The 23,513-nt window shown below is 32.3% G+C and overlaps 2 protein-coding genes and 1 non-coding gene across 3 annotated transcripts in view; 2 read left to right on the top strand and 1 right to left on the bottom strand.

The window, feature by feature from the left end:
- The first annotated feature begins 42 nt into the window (after nucleotides 1-42).
- Nucleotides 43-23,513, top strand: part of LOC145971257 (muscle-specific protein 20) — a 25,051-nt gene continuing 1,580 nt past the window's right edge. Inside the window, exons 1-3 of the mRNA XM_083098738.1 lie at nucleotides 43-201; nucleotides 10,804-10,885; nucleotides 21,554-21,683. Of these exons, the coding sequence (XP_082954864.1) occupies nucleotides 178-201; nucleotides 10,804-10,885; nucleotides 21,554-21,683 (236 nt within the window). The 5' untranslated portion in view covers nucleotides 43-177. The remainder of the gene's footprint in view (nucleotides 202-10,803; nucleotides 10,886-21,553; nucleotides 21,684-23,513) is intronic.
- Nucleotides 2,302-7,857, bottom strand: LOC145971258 (myophilin). The gene is made up of 4 exons (XM_083098739.1): nucleotides 7,698-7,857; nucleotides 4,747-4,946; nucleotides 4,438-4,558; nucleotides 2,302-4,063 (listed from the first exon to the last, which is right to left on the bottom strand). Exons 1-4 carry the CDS (start codon nucleotides 7,701-7,703, stop codon nucleotides 3,884-3,886), a joined length of 507 nt encoding a protein of 168 aa, XP_082954865.1. The 5' UTR covers nucleotides 7,704-7,857; the 3' UTR covers nucleotides 2,302-3,883.
- Nucleotides 10,157-10,297, top strand: LOC145971335 (U4 spliceosomal RNA). Its single transcript, XR_014438857.1, has one exon. It is a non-coding gene; the product is annotated as a U4 spliceosomal RNA (small nuclear RNA).

The raw sequence follows: 23,513 nt of genomic DNA, 5'->3' as shown, positions 1-23,513 counted from the left end.
CACATATATAGAGGCGCCCCCACATTCGCCAACATGGATGCGCGTCTGTCTCGTATATATACGCAGCACGAGTGCGATGGAGAACACTCTTTTTGTGCTTCAGCTTGAGTCGAGCTTGAGAAAAGCTGGGAGACGCAAAATTTCGAAGAAGAAACGCACGAGTTACGCAAATCCGCCATGCCTGGACGCCCACTTTGGCAGGTACGCGTTATTTTTTAAAATCGAAACAAAATGTATACGAAATACAATATCATGTCTCTTTTCCTAATCATATTTATCATCTTAATCACGTTTTAATTAAATTGTTTGATTGACTGCATAATCAAGCATTTACTCATTGCTATTTTATTATACATATACATATATCGGGGATATATATTTTATCTCGTATTCTCTAATAATTGAAACGTTATCTCTTTCTCTCTTTCTTTCTCGTGATTAGTCAAGTTCACTATCATTTAGTTAGTTAGCTATATATTATACTAATATTATTTATCCTATGTGTGGTTCATATATTCTACAATTGCTCTTTAAATTAAAGATAATCTTTCATAGAGATCGGAACGCTTTATAAAACATTAATTAAAATTTTTTAATTAAATTAAAATATATATTATAAAGGTATATAATATTGTACAATTTCATGATCCGTTATTATATTTTTAATGTTGTTTTCTTACTTGGATGTAATTTTTCATTTATATTAACGGTGTTGATATATCTCTTTCCTTTATAATGAAGAAATATGAAGATAATATTCTATATAAAATAACAATATAAATATGTGTAAAGATGGAGGAGTATTAAGGAATTTAAAAATATTTTCTTTTCCATAAATTAATAAATTAAAACAGAAAAATTCTATAATATTAGTATTTGCAATATATGTATGTACATATGTAATATTATAATATATCAATATACATTTTCGTAACTTCTTAAAATATAAATTATAAAAAAAGTTGCATGTAAAGTTAAAACTCACTTATAAACAGTACAATTTATTAATACGACAAATTATGTTTTATTTAAATGCAATCGAAGCATTATAAAATTGTGCATGATAAATAAGAATTTTCCATATATTGCGCTTATATATTTTTAACAGTTCTAGCATTTAAAACAATGGCTCTCCTATTTATATACTCTGACTCAGTACGTCAATCTGCGAAATTTTTGTAAATCCGTACATTAAAGCGCGTCTAATTCGGGAAACATTTTTAACACCATGAATCATCATCCAAAATTTATCGTTATTCATGTTTCTCTTACCAAAAATAAGCAAATAATCCTCAAGCATTATCACATACTGTCATAAAATAGAGAAATGTGCAAATAATCGTCTTCTAGTATTAAATTTCAGAATAGTAAATCTTTATGCAGCATTTTATGTATCATCTTATGAATCTATAAAGTGTAATAGTGAATAACGCGATAAAAACGTGATAATACTTATGAAAACTTATTCAAATGAAATACGTTATTTAATAATTGTTAATAAAATACTCTGAGACAAAAATTATTTTTCGGAAAAATCGATTCTATTACGGATTAAATTGATATGGAACCATGACCAAAGTCTAATGGCTGCTGTATATGTCGGTGATCCAGAAATAAACCGAAAGGCACTCGGATCTGCCAAGGAAAGCAAAGTTATATGAATTAAACTTTACTAGAAACATATGGGAACGCGCGTGGACGAGCGTTACCTTTCGCTAAAAATCCAGAAAAGTGTGTCACGATGACGCGATTGCGGTGCCTAATTTATTTACAAACAGTGAATATTTTTATATCTGCGTGGGTGCAAAAAGATAAACAAGGCAGTACGAAAGTAGACCACAGCAACGCGTAAGAAAATTTTTTACTCTCATTTAAATTATATTTAATATATGTTTAATTAAGTGTTTAATTGTATGTATAAAAATTATAATTAATTTTTAATAATTAGTATTCATATATTATCCTATCAAAACATATATAAGACAAAAAAACAAATTAAATTTTGTTCGAAGAGCAATAAATTATAAACTTTATATTAGTAATTGCAATTCGCCTCAACAATATGCTGATTCAAAAAGATTTATTATTCAAAGATTAACTTCATTAAAATGGATTACTAGCATATGAGTGAAATAGTCATCGTGAATATTGTATGAAATTGGCTTAGTCCCAAATTGCGTTGGTATTTCTTGCATTGCTTCCTTGTTTTAATTGCTTACATTACTTCCTCGTTTTAATTGCTTTACATGTGAGTCTATATTTCAAAAATGTATTTATATAGTATATAATTTAATACACATCTTAGAGTTATAATAAATTTTATTATAGGATACATATAAACACAATTATAATATATCATATACATTCATATACATTCATATACATATATATATAATATATATGACAGACGACCATATATAACTTATGAAAAGAAACATTATTATTTTTTGAAAAATTATATATATAATTTATTTATTTTTAGATGGGAATTGATATGTCTTTAATATTACATTTGTATATTGCAAATAATAACAAAATTAGAAACTTTTTGATTTAATTTATCAATTTGTAAAAATAAGATGTTGATACAATCGAAGATTAAATTATATAATTTATGAAATTATTTATTGCAAAACATTACATGAGGTTAACGCTGGTTTTATTGTATTATAAATCTTTACTATTTTTATAAATATTTTGAATTTATAACTCTCTATTAAAGATTTTTTATGAAAAATAGTGTAATGTATAGAATTGCATGTGTATGTATGTATGTTGCATGTGTATGCATATATTGCGAGTGTAAGTGTTGCGTATATAGGTGTATGTATGTATGTATGTATGTATGTATGTATGTATGTATGTATGTATGTATGTATGTATGTATGTATGTATGTATGTATGTATGTATGTATATATGTATGTATGTATGTATGTATGTATGTATGTATGTATGTTGTGTATGTATGTATGCATATATGTATGTATGTGTGTATATGTATGTATGTATGTATGTATGTATATATGTATGTATGTACGTATTTTTATATGTGTGTATGGTAAATTAATGTAGTATATGACAAGATATAATTATATACTTTTATATATATAATTATATGCATTTAATATATTTAACATATTATTTAACATCAAGCAATGCGATAATTTATTTTATCATGATTTGAAATATATGAATTCTCAACCGCGAATACATTTTTATTCATGTATTTAGTGTGTAATTGTGTAAAATTTGTTTATGTAAGTGTATACGTGTCAATTTGAGAATAAAATATGATTTTATAAAGCGCTTTTTTACATGTCATTAATGTGCGACAGAAAGAACTTATACTTACATTTATATGCAAACTACAGCCATTATAAATTCATATAAAAATATATTCTTGCAGGACTAAATAAAAAGTTAATATGCTTCTATTCTCGATATTTGAAAAAAGATAAAGCATCAGCTGTTAAATATCAATAAATGTTGATTAAAAAATAATGATTAAAATTATTAAATATTTCCAAGATGCATATATATGACGATGTAAAAAGCAACTTACTTATAACATAGATAATCAATATAAAAATTTAGTCTTATTTATACCAATATTAATTATGATAATAAAAAATATATAAATATTATTTATTATCAAATTTAAAAACTTATTTAAATTTAATGAAAGTAATATAAATAAATTTTAAAAATATGTCAAAAGCTTAATATTATCTTCACATTTTACGCGTGATTAAAAAATGCGATTTATTTTAAAGTTTTTTTATATCAAATTCTTGTTCGATAGCCTAACCAATTATTGTATCATTTAATGCATTATGTGCATTTTTTATTTAGACATATGTATAATTCGCTTCCATAAAAAATTTACATATGTCGAGTATTTCCAAAGCCACCGTGACCAGCTTGACTAGCACCCTTATTGTAACCCATTTGAAGATTCAATTGACCTTCGCTAGCACGAAGCTGATCCTCAGAGAAGGTTCTCTTGTTCTCCTCTGCCATCTTCGGTCCTAAACTTGGCCCATTCCAATCATGTTTCTGAGTCTGTTTTATTGGTGAAAATTAATCAATTAAATTTCATAAAAAAATAATTAGAGTTATAAATAGACTCTATACGAAAAATATATCTGCTGTGTGTCATTTTACATTCAATTGTGTGTTATTTCTATGAAATAAGGGAGATTTTTTGCAAGCTTTACTTTTTATACATATTTTGTAGATTCAAAGTACAAAAAACAAAAAGAGTCGAATATTTTCTACAAAAATAAAAATATAAATACAAAAGTTTATTTTCACCGCATATATATTTTCATATTTTTATCATAAAAAAAAGATATGTTGGAAATAATAGATTAATTCCTAATTACTACATCTAATCTTGCGAATAATTAATTAATTGCTAGTAATTGAATACTCACAAGTCTACCCAGTGCATATAGACAGAGAGTGACTTGAGGGATGTTACGTCTTTCAAAAAGATCTGCAGTCTGAAAAATTTCTTCTTGCGGTACACCGTAATTTTTAATCGCCGCCTGGAATCTGTGAGGCAACGAATACGCATTATAAAACAATTTATTAATACAATTATTATGTAAAATTAAAACAAATTATTAAATTATTAAATTATTATTAAAACAAATTATTATGTAGAGATAAAGGATTAGATATATTATATAGAAAGAAAGAAATGAAAGAAACACGCATTAGAATAATTTGATGTCTCTCACCTTTGAATATTTTCCATAAGTTGAAAATTAGTGCCTTTAGATTGAATCTTCTTAACCGATCCGGGTGCAAGTTTATTAATTAGGTTGCAAAGAATCACACCATCTCTCAAAATATCTTCGTAGTTTCCAGAAGGGAGTTTCTCACCCACTACAGCTTCGATCCAAGAAAGAACTTCAGCTTCCTGTTCTTTGTTGCGAGCCTGAAATATAGATAAAATATAATTATATACAAATATAAATTAGTTTTTAAAAAGATACTAATATGCAATTATTTTATTATTTTTTATTTTATTATGAGAATTTAGCTCTAAAGTGCATTTTTACACAAAACGCCGACCGTATGCATATTTTTCTGGATAACTTAAAAATGGATATATCAAAAATAGATCGCGGCGGTGTAGGATTACTCGCACGTAAAGTCCAACATCGAAAATAAAATACGACGTCTGAAATCTTGGCTTTTACGAAAATCATCAAATAACGATTGAGTTATCAGACACTTGTTTTGCTTGTATTTATATATATTATATATTGTATCTTGATTCATACATTAAATGGATTATCTTTCGAAGTGTAAGAAAGTCTTTAAAAAAAAAATGTAATTTATTTATGAATTATATATATAAACTTAAAAATTTTATGGTGTAATAACGAATATAATTTTGTAAATCTCTCTAATGATAGTTTTAACTATATATACTATTTTTAAATGCATTTTAAGCAAATAAATATATAAATCTTATAAATGAGAAATTCACGAGAAATAAATAATGAGCATCTTAATGGCTTTTACGCTCTTAGAATTTCTTAACATTTATATGATTCGATTTATGACTTAAACACCTGACCGACGCAAGTGAATCTGGCACTATTCAGTCAAAGCAATAAATCAATATTTATAGCAAAGTTAAATTACAATCTTTTAAAGCCACGATTTAAGACTGCGCGATAAATATCGTAGTCATCGTATAATAGTGATTCTTTCACGAATTTTCCGACTTTCGCTCAATCATGTGATATTTTGGGAAGAGTGATGTTATTCAGATATATAATGGACTTGTGCAATTTGTAATAACATCGTGATCGCAGTTTCGAAAACAGCTCAACTGCACGTATATAACAATTTCGGTAAACTTAGCCAACATGTATAACATCGGTTTGAATGATGAGAGTAACTCTAATTGACTCTAATAGAGTGCAGAATGTCTATGATATGTTACATGACTGTGAATAAATGCGCGTTTACCATGATTATTTTTGATATTGCAATTTTAAAGCAATAATGCATTATATTTATTAATAATAACGGCAAAGTATATATTATCATTAGAATATAAAGCTAGATTAAAAAATATAAAAGTGATAATAAACATTGAGCAGACGTTGAATGACAAAGATATATTTTTTTTAATTAAATTGCACCAACAAATTATAATATAATATAAGGCGCGACTCAGGGTGTCCTAAAAATGACGAAAGTGAAAAGTGAATTCTCATTTCATAATATTAGCTATATAATTAATAAATATATTCGAATTCACTGCATTACGAATTATATGAAATCTTTTTACTTCTTATCTACATGTTAGACATGGTCGGGGCAATGTGTTTCTCGTCGCATCCACTCGGGATGATATTTTAAGCTCCATTTTCAAAGGGAGCAGCTTCCGTTCGAACGAATGCGGTCTCACCGCTTCCGAGGATGTTTTGCGAACGTGACGCGCAACGTTGTAGTAAATCACTAAATTTAAAGTTAAATTGGGTGGGTCCGTACGATTCGCAACACCGTGAATTGGCTGGCGACAGATCAAGCCGCACACCTGTGCTGAAGACGCATTACGACGTATCGTTCGCATGAATTGGTCATTATAATTGAGCATACATCTCGCGCGCATATAAGACATAATTTTAAATTACGTTGATGTTAAATTAATTATGTAAATATATATATGTATGTGTGTGTATGTGTGTGTATATAAGTAATATAACAAAAAAAAATCAATTTTTATAACTACTTTGATTAACTTTGTCATTGCTTATTTGCTTCAAATCAAAGTACATAATATGACAATTTAACACCGATGTATTAATTTAGATAATACATATAACTTTAACTATATTAATACAATAACTTGAATATTAATATATTTTTGAAAAATAATTTATTATTTTAGAACAATAATTGACAATAATATAAGATGGATAAAATGCAAATATATCGCAATCTCTTTTTAATTAAATAATTATTAAATTTCTGTGCACTAAACTACACTTGAGAAATCACTTCTAAATTTATTAAAACTGAGCTCTCATCGTTAAGTGTTATCCATTGATATTTTCTAAATCTGTTTTATTTCTTGGGATAACGTTTAAAAGTCTGCATTGCATAATGTTATTTATGTTCGGATATAAATACATCAGATGCGAAGGAAAGAGAGAGAGAGAAAGAGATATATCAAAAGAGAGTACTGACGTAAAACGATGTATCATGCAGAATGATGAATTAGATCATAACTATAAATATTTTAAGAACATATCCATATGTTAAAAATTTCGGGATTTAATAGTAATTGTGGATGGTAATATCGCTATATACATAACTGAGCAACAAAAATTGTATTTATAATTTTTAATTGTATTTATAATTTACATTGATTGCACATATTTCTATTTAATACATATATTTAATACACATACTTTAAATTATTTTTTCATCTTCTTTTATAAATAACATTAATTGTTACATTAATTATTTTTTCATAAATAAAAATTATATTTATATTTTATTAAAGCATATGGTTTAATTGTATATGCGTACATGTTTGCATAAAAACTATAAAAAAACAAACATGTATATTTTTCATTAGAAATATTAAACTGGAATCAAATCACGATTAATTATTAAAACAGAAACAGAATAAAAAAATAGCTGTTTCCGAAAAAGAACATACCGGCATTTTGTTGCTATGTCGTTTCCTCGACAGCGATGATAGCTTTCCTGAATAGTGTGACTTTGAAACTTTGAGTAGAAACTAAATCGGACGCTGCGCGTCGCGACGCTATATGGCATCATCCCCTCCGTGTATCCTTCCTGCCGATATTCAAGCAACGAGTGCTTTTGGCCCGTTGCCTAGTTTTTGGATGGGTATTCCCACACCCCCGCTCGTAACCAGATCTTGACACCGCGACCCTATTTACAAGACACGTTGTGGTTTTAAATTAAATTACAATTCACATTCAGACAAACGATTGCAAGGGAATTATCTGATATTACCAATACAATACTTGACACTATGTTTTATACGCGGAATATGAAAGTAAAACAAAAACAAAATAATGATATAAACAATAATTTTCTGGTAAGAAAATATAAAACAAATATAAAAAATAACGATTAATGATTGAAAACTTCTTAAATAATTTTATTTACATGTTTTATATAATATTACCCGAAAATCTCATATGTGAAATTTATTGCAAATATTAATGAACGTTTTAATAAGAAGTATTTAAAAAAATAATTGTTTTTAACAAAATTATTTTGAGCTTAAATGTCAGTCACAGAAAGTTTCCTTACTGACACACAGCTGCGTGGCATCTGATGTCTATTTTTAGCATATGTGTACATTATGCGTGTTTTATAACAATTTTTTAAATTTTTAACTTTGGATTTATTAAGAACTCGCAATTTAATTTACAAACAATTTAAACCGCAAATATATTTTAGTTCAATGATCCACTTCTCTATGGACTTCTTAACCGACACTTAATTTAGATCATTAGCTGTGAGTTCATTTTCGTGTTAAAAAAATTGCATTTTCAAGAATATTTATTATTATCATTATATACAACGTACCCTGACTACATATATTAAAACCTGAACATGAAAGTTTAAATATTAGTTAATTAGCTAGCAGAATATATTTAATTATAATTCTTATTAAATCGTGAATCTAAATAAGAAAAATAGAAAATAAATAAATAAAAAATATCAGTGCAACACAATAAATAAATATAATTTATTGTTAGAGTTATATTTTACGAAACATTGTGAGACTTTTGGTATCATGCAGTATAATCCTGCATTACAACTTCTGCGCATGCAGAAAATGACAAATCGGTGAAAAAGTTAAAACAAGTGGGTGTATTTTGCACAAAAGTACAGTTCAACTTGCGTGGACATTCGCCAGATGAAAACGCCGATACGTAAACGTCGTAATTTTTGGATTCTGGCCACTTCGAAGGGTGAGGCCACCGCCGAGTTTAGATTTTATCAATCATCGCCATTTCCAAGTTTATCCTAACACAACGAATTTGCGTAGACGTCTGGAACGATTTTGTGATGCGTTCATTCGAATTACGCAAGAAAACATGGTTTCGTTAGTAAATATGGTACATTATCGATAATCTCTTTAGAAAATACCACGATTTTGTAATATATCTTTTTAAAAATCTTTCAACATTGACGTAAAAAAATATCCAACATAATGGACTGAAAAAAATATGATATGCGAAAAAAAATTATATATCTCTGACATCTTATATATCTTTGACATTCATGAAATAAGATGTGAATTATATTATGAATTATTATTATTCAATTTGATAATAATTATTATCAATTTATAATCATTAAAATAATTGAGCATATTGCATTAGGCTTATTTTTCACTTAAACAATATTAAAATATGTATAATGTTATTTATTTAAGTTTATATTGACTCGGATGTGCAATTGATTTGCACCAAAACTGCCATTGTTATGTATAAATTATAAATGTGTAGTTAAATTATTATTTATGTCATTGAATTAGTATTTAAATCATTGATTTATCTAACTTTTAATTCCATTTACATACTATTATATTTCAATTTGTTACAAATGTAAGTTAATGCTAATATAATTTTATTAGCATTATTAGTTTACTATTAAAAATTGTTTTTATTATTTAATTCGACATAGTTAAAATATCAATCAATGTATTTGTTAAAATTATATCATAGAAATACGTGAGATATTCAAGAAAGAAATAATGTTTCTCTCTTTCTGTCTCTTTTTCTATCTCTCTCTCTCGAACGCTGACACTGTATCGGACATGTGCTTCCTCGAGCGCGCACTTCCTGCCGTCATACTCTCCTGTTCAGATATATTTTCTTGCAAATATCCAGCTAGTCTATCATTTAAATTATGCATTAATAATGGCAATTCTTATTCATTTTGTGATAGCGCATCGGAGTTGATCAGAGTCACATGTTTCCGATGTGCGCCGTGTAGCTCCTGTCACTCGCTTCGTCTCAGCTGCTTTTTAGTTTGTGAAACGGACGCTATGTGGAGCGAATGTAGAAGGCTTTCTCGATGTTAAAATCCTTTCTAGCCACTATGAATACTGGTCCGGCTGAGCACATCGTCATCTTTGCGCAGTGGCGATATCGTAACCAATGAGGTTCTACCGAGGTGCGATTATTGCTAGTTGAAAACTTTTACCAATACCCCGCCATGACGATGTGAAATACCATCGGCTACGGCAATTTTTGAAAGTTTCTGCGGAAACTGATAATTTACTTACAAGCATAAAATAATTCTGTAGAGGAGTGAGTTTTTTTCTTTTATTCTCTTTTCATTCATACTTTACATTACAACAAACATCCTCTTATTAGGCTTATTCCTTTCACAAGAATTAATTATATACACACGTGGATACGAGTTTTCATTATCTTATAATTAATTACTTATTGTTAGAAAAAGATTAAATTTATTATGTGTAAAAGGAAAGAATTGACACTATATCTTTTCAGAAATTATTTTTATCTTTAAAGTGTTTACGAAAGATAAAATTAGACTTCATGGTTAAAATTAAATGTCTACATGAGAAAAATGTAAAATAAATAATATCCATCTTTCTGTCTTTGTGCCAAGCGTCACTGAGCTGTTATTTTTTTAAAGTTGTTTAGAAAAGTGCAGTTGGGTAGTATATGTCATCTTTATAACTGGAGACTGAAATTTTTTAACGTGACGTGTTTTCTACAGAGATTTATTGTTTCTTTTTTTAAACGCAGGTTGCTGGCAAGCGCGAAGCAAACCAAGAAGCAGAAGCTCAACAATGGATCGAGACCGTAATTGGCGAAAAATTTCCACCAGGTAAGATTCTATAACAAATTAATTTAAATAATATTTCGTTATTTGAATTCCATGCAATCAATAATTTCCACAACTGTTTTAACTTTATTATAATATTTTTATAACATATCGCACGTTATTTGGATGTCAAACAACATTATTTTTTTATGTTAAATGTTTATTTATAACATAACAATAATAAAATATGAAAAACACTGCACATAAATAATTTAAAATTATTTAATATGGGATTAATCTATAATGTAAAGAACCAATTTATTTGCCATTAATTAAAGAAAATTAAAATGACAATATTAAACTTATTGCAAACTTTATAAAATACCATCTCACGTCTTAGCCAAAAATATCTTTTAGCTCTTTTTTATAAGTTCTAATATGTAATAAAAAGAATATTAGAAAAATATCTATTTCTATGTCAGGACGAAATTATGTCCGTACTATATTCTCTATCGATTGGAAGAAATCTTATTTGGATATGAAACTCTGATATGTAAGGGCAGCTGAAAATCTACAAGTTTAATAATGCTTGTATTTTAATTCATTTGAGAAATAATTATCTAATGTATATACGTTGTTCTATTTCACTAAACATATAATTTACAAATTTCTTATATAATAAATAGATATATAACTTTTTGAAGATGTTACATTTAATTAATTAATTATAATCTTAAATTTATCTACTATTTTTAATTCATAATAACATTATATTATAATTATATTTTCATATAAGAATGTATGATTGACGAATCAGGAGTATATTTGTTTCTTTAGAATATGTAAAAATGAATAGCTCTTTTTAATTGCTTCTTTTAATATGAATATTTTTCAAAATACCTTATACTTAAAAAAAATCAATATAAATATTTAGTCTCTTTCAATAGCTTTAATAGCTATGTACTTAATGATGCTACAAACATATATGAGCTCCTGTTCCGCGGAGGTGATACGAGTCTGAAAGCGTTCCGATGTTTTCATCCCTATTGGGGCGATGTTGAACCAAAGGGGTGGAAAAGCGCGTGCTGTTATCTAACTAGAATCGCATAATTGCCGGATACAAATGTCAGGCCGTGTGACGTCGCAAAGGTTAAGCTTCGTCGAGGTCAGTTCCCCCATATAGAATACACATTGTATGATACACACACAAGATCATAATAACAAATATAATAATAAATAAAATTTATTTTAAACATTTATAATTTGCTAGAATCATATACGTTTAAATTTATGTCTCACTATTATAAGTTAAATTGTCGAAGCTATTTGCAAAAATATACCTTTCGTATAAATGTAAATATGGGGGAGTATAATTTACATATATGCATAGATACATAACATTTTAAATATAAATAATTATATGTATATGTAATTATTTATACATATAATTTTAACTCAGTTTTTATTCTTGTAAGATTTATCGATAAATGTACAAGCGTTAACGATGAGCTTCTAGCGGAAAAATTATATTCCGAATAAAACTTGATGTAAACAAGAATTTACGAAATGATGTCAGAGATTTTTAAGGGATCACTGAACTCTGTCCCTGAACTACTAGGGGTAGTTTTGCCTCCTGTCGCATTATACTCCCCTGGCAAAACGCGCGCTTTGTTACGTCATTGCGAGCCACCCTATCGAGCCTGCCTCAGCGAACAACCCCCGATTCGACATACATCCCTGATGTGACAAACACGCCAGGCGTCGACGCAATCGACGTTGCTTCGCGTACGTTTGCGCGACGCGTTTTTTTTTACTCGTTTCACACACATATCTGTTATAAATATTCTAAATATAAATCATGGAGATCGAAGAATATCGTAAAATCTCATTTAATAATATTATATTATTCTTAAGTGTCTAAATATTATGTGTAATCAATTTAATTGCCAATTTTTAATGAAATACTACCTTTAAAATGTATAATTAATAAAATAAAAATATATCATGAATTTATCATTTAGCTTTTAAAAAAACGTAATTTTAATATTGAGTCTAAATAAATAAATGGTCTATTTATTTATTGAAAAAAAAAACAAATAATCAACCTAAGATGAGATAGTCGAATATATGTTATAAAAATATATTATGTGATTTATAACTTATTATTTTAATATATCAATTTTGCCAATGGCAACATCTTTAAGATTAAATAAAGAAATAAAAAAAAATAAAGAATAAAAATATTACACAATTATAAAAATTACACTTCTAAAAATTTGATACAGATAAACTGGAAAAAGATCTTATTAACGATTAATAAATTTTTAATGTTTTTAAGTTCGGTGATTCTCGAGAGCTCGATTCGAGAGAGTCAGATATATGTTTGATCACCAAAAATCTAAACCTTTTTTTCATCGCATTTGCTAAGAGAGCTATGAGAGAAGGAACTCGTGACATATTCAATAACACTGATTATGGCAAGTATTTAGATTTAACGACCCTCCATCCATGACTGTCATCCTGGTTGTGCCGAGGACGCGATGGAGGTGGCCAAACGACGAAACCACCCCCACTCGAGCACATGATTAATCCCCACTAGAAACCTTCGATACCTACAACAATCTAAGTGGGGGTCTCCTCGGCATGCAAGAAAGCTCTCTTGAGCGAGTGGCAGCCTGGTCCCCATGAACCTTGAGCGTACCTGTCGGAAACAGACAGAATCGAATATGTTTACATAGAAAGCTAATTGAAATCTCGATAGTATCTACAATAGAGAAAATTGTGTAATGCAATTGATCCGATGAGAGCTTTAATAAGTTTAAATAAATTTCTTATAGGGAATAATGCAATTTTTTGTATGCGTTAATTTTTTTAATATTCTTAGAAAAATATATTTTGCTATTTCACTTTTTTTCTGCTGCTCTGCTAATTTGAGAACAAATCCAGTATTCATCTTTCGGTTTCCCTGCTACTTACGTAACGAATCTAAGGGTGATCTAAGGGAGATTATAATACATGTCGCATAGAGCGTGTTCAAGCTCTATGCGAGGATGCGAGCCGGATAGTCGAAGCTTTTGATGTTATTGACTCGTTTAAAATTGAACTTAAACGGTCGAGGTTCAATTACGTTCTTCTCGTCGCGTCCTGACCTGACCTACCCTAGACACTGTAATCCTGATGCTCGCACAACGCAAATTTGATGGGAATTTCGAGGTATCCTGCGGGACTTCCAAATACAGATGGTAGCCTGCTCCCGGAAGCTCGCGAGGCATGCTTGGCACGACTCTTGTTTGACAGGTCTCAATAATGAAATATTGCATTAGTGTTTTCATGTCGTCGATGGTTTCGAATACAATTGATTGGACACGTATTTCAGGGGAAATTAAATTATACTTTAAATTAGAAAACTTAGGTTGACACTACGCATATTTCATATTTACAAAAATATTTAATAATTGGATTTTAGAGAATTATCAAGAGAGAGGAGAGAGAGAGAGAGAGTGTGTGTGTGTGTGTGTAAAATAATTTATGAAGTTTTTGTTATTTAGATTGTTATAGTCCATGTATGTATGTAATATAATTCTAACATTATATTTTCATTATGCAGTAAATATGCATTTTTTTATATAATATATATATTATACACAAATAAATTGTTAAGTTTATGTTAAAATTATTTATGAAGAAAATATGGGCATTTATTAATTAAATTTATATCACAAGAAACGTGATCATAAGCAATGCACGTGTTTTTCTGCGTTCAAAGCTTGTAAATGTACAAAAATTTCATATATTGGAAAATTCAATCTAATTTTAATTAATATTAAACATTTTCATATAATACAATCAATTTACTAATCATTGCATGGATTAATATTTTTTATGACAAATGAGTATTTTAGAAAAATGGTTGTGCCAATGAAAGTTTGTGTTATTCATGTTTCATAAACAAATATTTAAGACACAAGACGTGTTACTTTTATCGATTAGAACTGACCAAGTCGACGATGCGTATTGATTTACCGTCATCTGTTCATCATGTTACGTCGTAAGGACGCTGGCATACCAGGGTCACATACAGCACTCCGGATGGTCGTGCTTCTAGTGCTGCTAGTTACATGTCACCTCCGCACTTCTTTCACCTATTATCCCTGCTTTCACATACTTTCGCGTACAATAATTATTGTTTGTTATGGGTTCTTTGATCAAGCAGCGTTCATAATAAGCGACAGCAATTTCGATGAGCAATTTTGTTTATACTTCTTTTGGATATAAAATTTCATATTTTATATTAACATCTTTTATCATTTTGTTAATTAAACGTTAATGATTTTTCTGGACATTTATTTTTCGTATCAAAAATTGTACGATATAATTTATAATATCTTTTGATTACACATATGTATAACTGAACCATATTACATGCAAAATGAGTTATAATTAAATAAAATAAAATACATATTCTTTGTATTTTAAATTTAATTTACAGATTGTTATTTATTATTTTGATAAACTATTATCTATTAAAATAAATCATTGTTGCATAATGCTCCAGTTCAATGCAATCATCTTTGAATAATCCCAGAGTGATTTACCTCAACATGTGAATGCTGCTTAAAGCTTTGAAAATGTGCTTCTGAAACAGAAGAAACGTCAGTCATCTGTCCGTCACGGTGGCGCAAGTCGCTTGGGTGCACCAGGGCATCAGCAGACGTTTGAGGGATTTATAGGGTGTCCCGCCGACACATCAACGGATCGATTCGTTAAATTACGACCCTACAGTTGCGTTCCCCTCATTCGGCCTGTTCATTATCCCGTCTCTTGAATCGGATACACTCATTGTGTATTATCGAGCACGTTCTGTCGATACGTCGATAGGTCTCGTCATATGACGCAATGTGACGTCACGAAAGCTCGCACCTACTAGGAAAGCAACGTCGGGCAGTAGATGAATTTATGGAGGCTACATTGTGTTCCATCCCGCGCGGAGGATCCTGGTAAGCTTCTCTCACGCTCGTCGTGAGGACTCGTTCGCGACACGATCCGCCAATGTATAAGAAGAATTTCTTCGATATGAAAGAAATCATTTCGATGCGCGACAACGGACGGCTGATCACTCGAGGATGGGGCGCGAGTGTCAGTTGTCCGTCAAAAGATCGTCAATGACGTCATTCCGAGACGAGCCTACCAGGATTACAGCCCCGAGCTAGATTTACGAGCGTCGCACAATCAACAGGTGTTTGTCGCGATCAACAGGTGGTTATCGCGATCAACAGGTGGCTATCAATAATGTAAGCTCACGTGCGCGCGCATCTGCTATTAAACGATTACTATTAAATATGTGTCTAATGAAAGCATGTATTACAGTATTATATTGTTCAGTTCAACTTAGTTTGTATTGCCGAATGTTATGATGATTAAACATTAAAGATTAGTATGATATATATTAATGATAGATAAAAATACAAACAATCAAAGCATCTTGTTCGCTTATTTATTTTTAGTCACACACTTCTACTTGTTTTTTTAATCGCTAAAAAGTAATTTCTCTTTAATTCCTAATTAAAATATACCTTTTGAGATAGCAAATCTTTAATTTAAATATTTCAATATTGCAAATCTTTAATTTTAATATTCTTTTAACATTTCTTTAAAGCATACGCTTTCTTATTATTACATGTTTTAATTTTCTGCAGGATATGCATGTAATGCATATATTTAAAAAGACGGATTATATAAAAATATCGTACATCATATTTAAAATTTTACATAAAATATACATTTGAATAAATTAAATAAAGATGAAGAATATATTGAAGGATAAAAATAAAAATTCTGATAAAGATTTGCTTGAGGATTTAGATTAGTATTAGAAATGAGAAGAATACAGCGGGAATCTTGGATTCTGCGTACCACGGCGTTGCATTCCCGCGAGACCTGTTGCCATGTCGACGATCGTAAATTCAAGCGCAGGATGTTGTCCTGATGAAAACCGTGCTTGTGACGTCTTTATGACATGAGTCTGACATTTAATCGATATGACGACGACGCAAGCGCGTTCGTTGTCTTTTTCTGCCTGAGATATACCTGGAATAATTTGTTAACTGCATTAGCATAATCGCTAACAATACAATATATTGCGAAATGCGCAAAAATAAAATATGATATAAATATAATTCAAATATAATATGTCATCATGAGAGAAAGATATAAGATTATTATTATATGTATCATGTATAATTTCAATGCCATAAATATTAATTTTCTCTGTTTTTTTTGTTGACAATTAAACACGATAAAAAAATAAGTAGCAATTAAAACCAACTGACGCACGTACGCGATTTTAAAGTATTAGGCAATTTTATTAATTGCTGTATTAATATTAATTTCGATATCCACAAGTCACGTAAAAATCATAGATATATTTCACTAATAATGAACATGAATTAATGTAATAATACATAACAGATTTTCGACTACTAATGATAATGTTGATCATCGATATTTAGATGTATCAATACTACGCGTCTTTCATAAACGTAGTATGTCGAGAATCATGCATTATCACTCGTTCATTTGCATAATATTCCTAATCTCTTTCGCGTTCTCATTGGCACGGTTTTGAGATGACAACTCATCATCGGTAACACAAAAATATCGAATCGCGACAACCGCGAACGATAACGAGACGTATCAAAGACGAGCCATCGATTTCACGTCAAATTCTCCAAACATGACGACCATGACGTGTCAACGTAACAGGATAGTATCACCCGCGGGAATAGTTTCGATCCGTCGATACATATTGTTGCGTTCGGGGATTTTTTCCCGAAGACGGCAGGAAGACGCACGGCGTCTGAAAAAGACCAGGCCAGCATCACGCGCGACCGTCCGCCAACGGATGAAAGAAACGGTCCAAGACAGGCTCGGAGCCGGCGACGTCCGCGTAAAGGCGCGCTATTGATTTTCTGTCATCTTCTCGGGTTTACGACATCTCACCGCGTTTCGACACTACCAGGAACCTATCAGCATGTCACGCTTGTTTATCCCGGATAGCCGGGCCCGACGTGCACGCGGCGCGTATTTGTTTGTCGAAGAGAGCACCGGGTGGATGCTGCCTGGATATCGCGCAAAAGCGGTGGCGTCGTACAGCGTGAAATTTATATCATCTATAGAGGGATGGGGAGGGGGGGGGAGGGGGAACGTTCAATCTGTAGAAACATTGCGTCCTCTTCTTGCATACATTTATCATGTTTAAAAATTATTTAAATTTAATATAGATTTATTTTTCAGATTCTAATTCTTAAGAATTATTATTTCTAATGGGGACAAAATTACATATTTAATATGAAAAATTTTTAAGAATAAAAAATGTATTTCTCTTCTATATGTTTATTATTTTAAAAAAATAAAGAAGGAAGAGGAAATTTAATATTAATTAAAATTATTTGCATTTTTGTCAGATACATATTTATAAATATAACTTGTACATTAATTTTTTTATAAGAATGTGTGTTTTAATTACTTTTAGAATTCTGTTTTAAAATTGTGATATTCCGGTTTTTATTGCAATATTTAGAAAAGATATGATGTTACATGCTCTTCATGCATAATGATAAAATTATCTAGAAACAAAAATGTAAACAATTTCATAGAAAAATATAGTTTTATCAGACACATGACGCATTCTTAAAGAATAACGTCTAAAAATGTATAGCATTCTATTCGTTTAATAATCAAGTCAAGTATTTTTTCTAATTGTATCGAATTATTTCTTCGAATATTATTATCAAATACTATTATTTGCTTTATGTATGCTTGGTCAATGAAATTGAAAGTTTTCAAGGATAAGATTCTTAAAAAATGCGAAAGGAACTCGACGACTATGGAAACGAACTGTGTGGGAAGTTTAGGGGGGAGGGAAGGAAGCAGAAATGCATCGAGCGAAAGCGAACGTAGCGAAAGCGCGTAATACATTCCTGATACCAGGCGAACTATTCGCGTTACAAAACGAGCAACAAGTCTCTCATTTCTGATCAATTTTCTCTTAATTATTTCAAGGAGAAGCGAGCTTTAATTAAATCGAAGAAATTATAATTAAAAAATGTATCTGTATATGTATACCTAACATAAATATTTCTCTAAATAAAAATTTTATCCGGAACAAGTTGAAATTTGACAGTGATAATGTGATCTATCTATATTTGTTTAAAGAAAAAATTAATTGGTCAATCGGGATTGCAGTGGACCATCCAGAACCAATCGCCTGTCGATGGCTCGTCAATCGAGAATTCAAGCGTACGACCAGCCGCTTACTAGGCGAACAGATTTCGGGGTAGGCGTTTAACGCGATCCCCACCAATTCAAAACCACGTGACCGTCGTCCTTGCAGGATCAGGCTAGTAGTATTTTAAACAATTGGCACGTGTGTGTCCTTTTCCCCGAAAATCCTTCGTCCTAATATTGCCGGGTTTGCGGAATGATCTGATACAGTTTTCGATCTTTGAAGTTCACTTATTGCACACATGTATATGCGACATAATTTTTAATTTTTTGCACCGTTAATTGTATCTGTAAAAAAATGTCATTGTCAAATTGTCAAAAAATTACATACTATCATATTACAATAAAATTGACGTATTAATCAATCAAAGAGTTTTTGCAAAACTGCAACATTTCGAATATAATAAATGATAAGGTAAAATATGTAAAAAATATATGTATATCAAAGTGAAAACACGAATGAAAAAAAAGATGTCCATATTCTCGTGCAAATTTATACACCACGAGTTTTATTATATTCGATGCATATTTTTGATATTAAAATAACCGCGTTTAATTTTCTCATCACTTGCAATTTTGCACACGTAAAATTAATGAGATTTTTATTCCAGTCTTTGTACGCTCAAATTATTTCTGTTCTGCTTCGCAGAACAGAATATTCAATATAATGTTGAATATTGTACATTTTTAAATATTATAGTTGTAAAAAAATCGTGGGAGAATTACAATTTATTCGCTAAATTATATACTACTGTAGTTTATTATCTAAATAATTGCAGCAAGTGCAATACGATACTTCGACAGAGCAATTAAATTACAGTTTTCACATAAGATGAGACAATCGGAGTCCAAATAAGGTCTTGAGCGATCCCGCATTCATATAAGTCTCCGCCTAAAATATCCAAGTAGCTCCGCTAATTTAGAATCCAACTTAATTATACCGCGCGTAACTATCGGAGAATCGGACAATGAGATGAGAGATGCATCAGCGGATTAAAGTACTATTCGTATAGGGCGGTTATCGAGGAACACCCAGTGTGGGAGTTATGCCAACTGTTGCTCCGAGCGGCGTCGGGACGCCGTGCGTCGATACAATTTGCGATGGCGGCGGCGCGGGCAGCGTCGCGCGCCGATAGATTGGATACATCGATACACCCTGGTTGTATCGCTGACGTGGGAGGGGGAGGGGGAGGGGGGAGCGATAAAAAAAACGCAACGACGGTGCCGAGTGCGGGCGAAACGCACAGCTCTTGCGATGGTCTGCGTCCCTAGGATCCCGAGACGCGTCGTGTCTTTCGAATGGCGACGGGCGCGCGTCGCGACGAAAGGCACCGGCCGCCGCCGACGGGGAAGACGCCGTCGGCGGCGACGGCGGCGGCGGCGGCGACAAACAACGAGCGGCGGTGGCGGCGTCGCCGCCGCCGATCAAAGCGAGCAAAAAGAGCGCCGGCGCTCGCAAGACGCGACCGGCCTTTCCTGATTCTTCGTTCGACGTGACAAAAAATGCCATGCCCCCTTGGCTCGCCTCTTGGCATAATGGGGCGCCATGAGCGAGCGCTGGTTGCACGCTGTTAGCCTCGCGGTTATTATTTCGCGGCGGATCTGTTCCCGCGAGCGAGAGGGAGAGAGAGGGAGAGAGAGAGATAGCGGTGCGAGGCTGACGGGGGAAAGGGGGAGGAGGAGCGATAGTGGGAGAGAGGTAGAGACGGGATGGACGCGCGGAGTATCGAGCGAAAAAATGGCCGATAGGTCGGGGAAGTGGCGGGGCGAGAGTTCGATAATTGCCGCTTCCCGCGGTCCGCGAAAACCAAAGGTTGCTCGGCTATCGCGAAAGCCCCGGCCTCCCCCGAAACCGCGCGAATTTCGGCACCGGGCGCGGGAAGGGATGATGTCGTTTCTGCGATCCTGGTGCCGCAGTGATCGTCAACATTCTTTTCGCTATCGGGCCGCTCTCCCTTTCTCTCGGAGCTTTCTCTATTCAAACGCGACGGAATATTACGATAATCTCTTTAATCAAGTGAATTAAACAAGAGTTAGATCTTTCTTGATATCTTATCTGATGTTCTTTGAGATTTTAGGAGAGATATATTGCACGCTGTATCGCACGCTTAATCTGTAATCGAGATTTTTTGATCGACACGAGATTACACATTAAGCATGGTCTTATCAATTATACATATAAAAATTGTGTGTAAATATCAAATTTAAAAAACAGTCATATTGCGTATCATTTAAATTTACATCTTACATCAAATAGTCCAAGATGTCAATATGTATATGCAATCCAATATGAGACAATATTTTAAAGAATAATTTTCATTTTATCTAAATATCATAGCTTTAACATAATGTTCTTATTTTTGTATTAAAATTATAAGATTATATTTTAAATAATGAAATCTAATAAATATATATAGTATTAATTATATAATTTACGCACATTTATAGAATTGAATTACGAAGATGCTTTGAGAGATGGTGTCATCTTCTGCAAGCTCATGAACAAATTGCAGCCTGGCCTGATCTCCAAGATCAATACGTCCGGTGGCGATTATAAGATGATGGACAACCTTAATCAGTAAGTATACGGTTCTGAAAAATATATACATTCATGAAAATACAAGAAATTATTTAAACAATATATATAAATCATGAAATCATCTCTCTTTCTCTCTCTCATAGTACGATAATAAAATAAAACAAAATAATATTTTCGATTAAATGCTTGTTAAGAATTCGGTGCAACGCAAGACACAGGTGATTCATGTATTCGCGCCCGAGGTATCTTCTCCGACTATCTCACCAGGTTCAGTCTCGGCGATGCGCTTCCTGCGATCTCATGCTGCCCTAATCCGCCGTCGACTTTACGCAATCGACAGTGTTTTGCGTCAATTTCTCGATTACGGAGTATCGACAACGCCGATCAACGACCGTCGTCGCAGTCGAGAGATTGTTGACCCTCTCGACTCTCCCGAGTTTCGAGAGTCACGAGATACCCGCGGCCGCATGAAACCGCGCGAAACGTCCAGCGACAGCGAGCCTGCTCCTGGCCCATCGTGGTCGCCTGGTAATCGAGAACCAACAAAGTCTGAGGTCGGGACCATCGACTATACATTGGAGCGCGATGAAAGTGAAAACGGAGTAGATATATGTAGACACGCAGGATAGCTGGTACTAAAGGCGTACAAGAAACGGAAATTCGCAAATATTTGGACGAATCGATGTACCTACTGCACCCTTCTTCGAATAATCTCTTTTCCATTGTATACGTGAGATTAATACAATAGTAGATCAATCGAATAATGTTCAATTTGGACAGAAAATTTCATTTAAGATGCACTCGAGACGATCTCTTTCTTACAGCGTTTAATCTATATAATTTGCTTTCTACACAATTATATAAAATGTAAATTTCTAAATTTACTTCTTGTCTTAGAATTTAAATGTGCATTTATTTTCTCTTATGTTTTCTCACGTAAATTCTTTATACTTTCGCATATAAATAATCATCTGGTATATTTATGTCAGTTGCAATCCGAAAATAGGATATATATGTATATATATAATCGAGTTGAACGCCTGTAGCACACTGCTACAATCCTGATGAAATATTTGCCTGCGAGGAGGTGATTTTAGGACAGCGCAAAGAAACATCCCTGCAGAGACGAAAACTGCCCTCTCCCTTCGTTGTCCGGATGATGCTAGAGCTATTCTTCTAGATCTATTCTAGAGCATTTCTTCTAGAGCTAGTCTTCTATTCTAGAGCCGTCGTCTCGAGGAACCATATGCATCTCGTACATTTTTCATGAACCATCCTATGTTTCTTCTTTCCTTCTCGGCCTTTGATCTCCCGCGAGACACGGAGTTTCTCATCCTCGCGCTGTTGTCCCGCCGATTTCCCTGCATCGTCGCCGTCGGCATCGTTGCACGTGCGCATGTCGCGGCTTCTTCAGCATTTGGCGCGTTTTGAATGTTTAAGAGCGCTTCCCCGAGGTAGTGGGGCGAACGATGCGCAGCGCGGCCACTCCGCGTTACTCCCTTTCTACGCGAGCAGCATAATTCCGGCGAAGGTGATGTATCCGCCACATGTCGCGTCTTCGCGACCGCGTAAGATCACGTTTGTTACATGTGTCTATGTGGGAGAAGGCGCGAGAAGGAGTCTGCACGTGCGCCGACCCGAGCTCCTTCATGCGCCTCTGATAGACGGACCGCTCATGAGCACTGACCTGCCTCACGTTTTCCGCTCGGTGAACGTAACGCGCGTCCAAACGCACGCTTGATCGATAGCATTGATACAATGTTCGATGATGTTAACAATTTCATTTTTCGTTCTATAAAGTTTCTTGAAATATAAATTTAAGTAACGATAAAGTACATTAAAAAGGTATATTCTCTGAATTTTCACCTT

The sequence above is a fragment of the Camponotus vicinus genome, unplaced genomic scaffold (assembly GCF_025532165.1).
Source record: "Camponotus vicinus isolate PSW18456_S1 unplaced genomic scaffold, iyCamVici1.0 SCAF_4, whole genome shotgun sequence".
Classification (NCBI taxonomy): Eukaryota; Metazoa; Arthropoda; class Insecta; order Hymenoptera; family Formicidae; genus Camponotus; species Camponotus vicinus.
Note: the sequence above shows the minus strand (reverse complement) of the source record. Positions and strands in the feature narration are given on the sequence as shown.

Coding starts and splice junctions, on each gene's coding strand:
- LOC145971258 (XM_083098739.1), bottom strand. Junction 4,559..4,746: donor CTTATGGAAAATATTCAAAG/GTGAGAGACATC, acceptor GTTGCCTCACAG/ATTCCAGGCGGCGATTAAAA. Junction 4,064..4,437: donor TATATGCACTGGGTAGACTT/GTGAGTATTCAA, acceptor CCAATAAAACAG/ACTCAGAAACATGATTGGAA.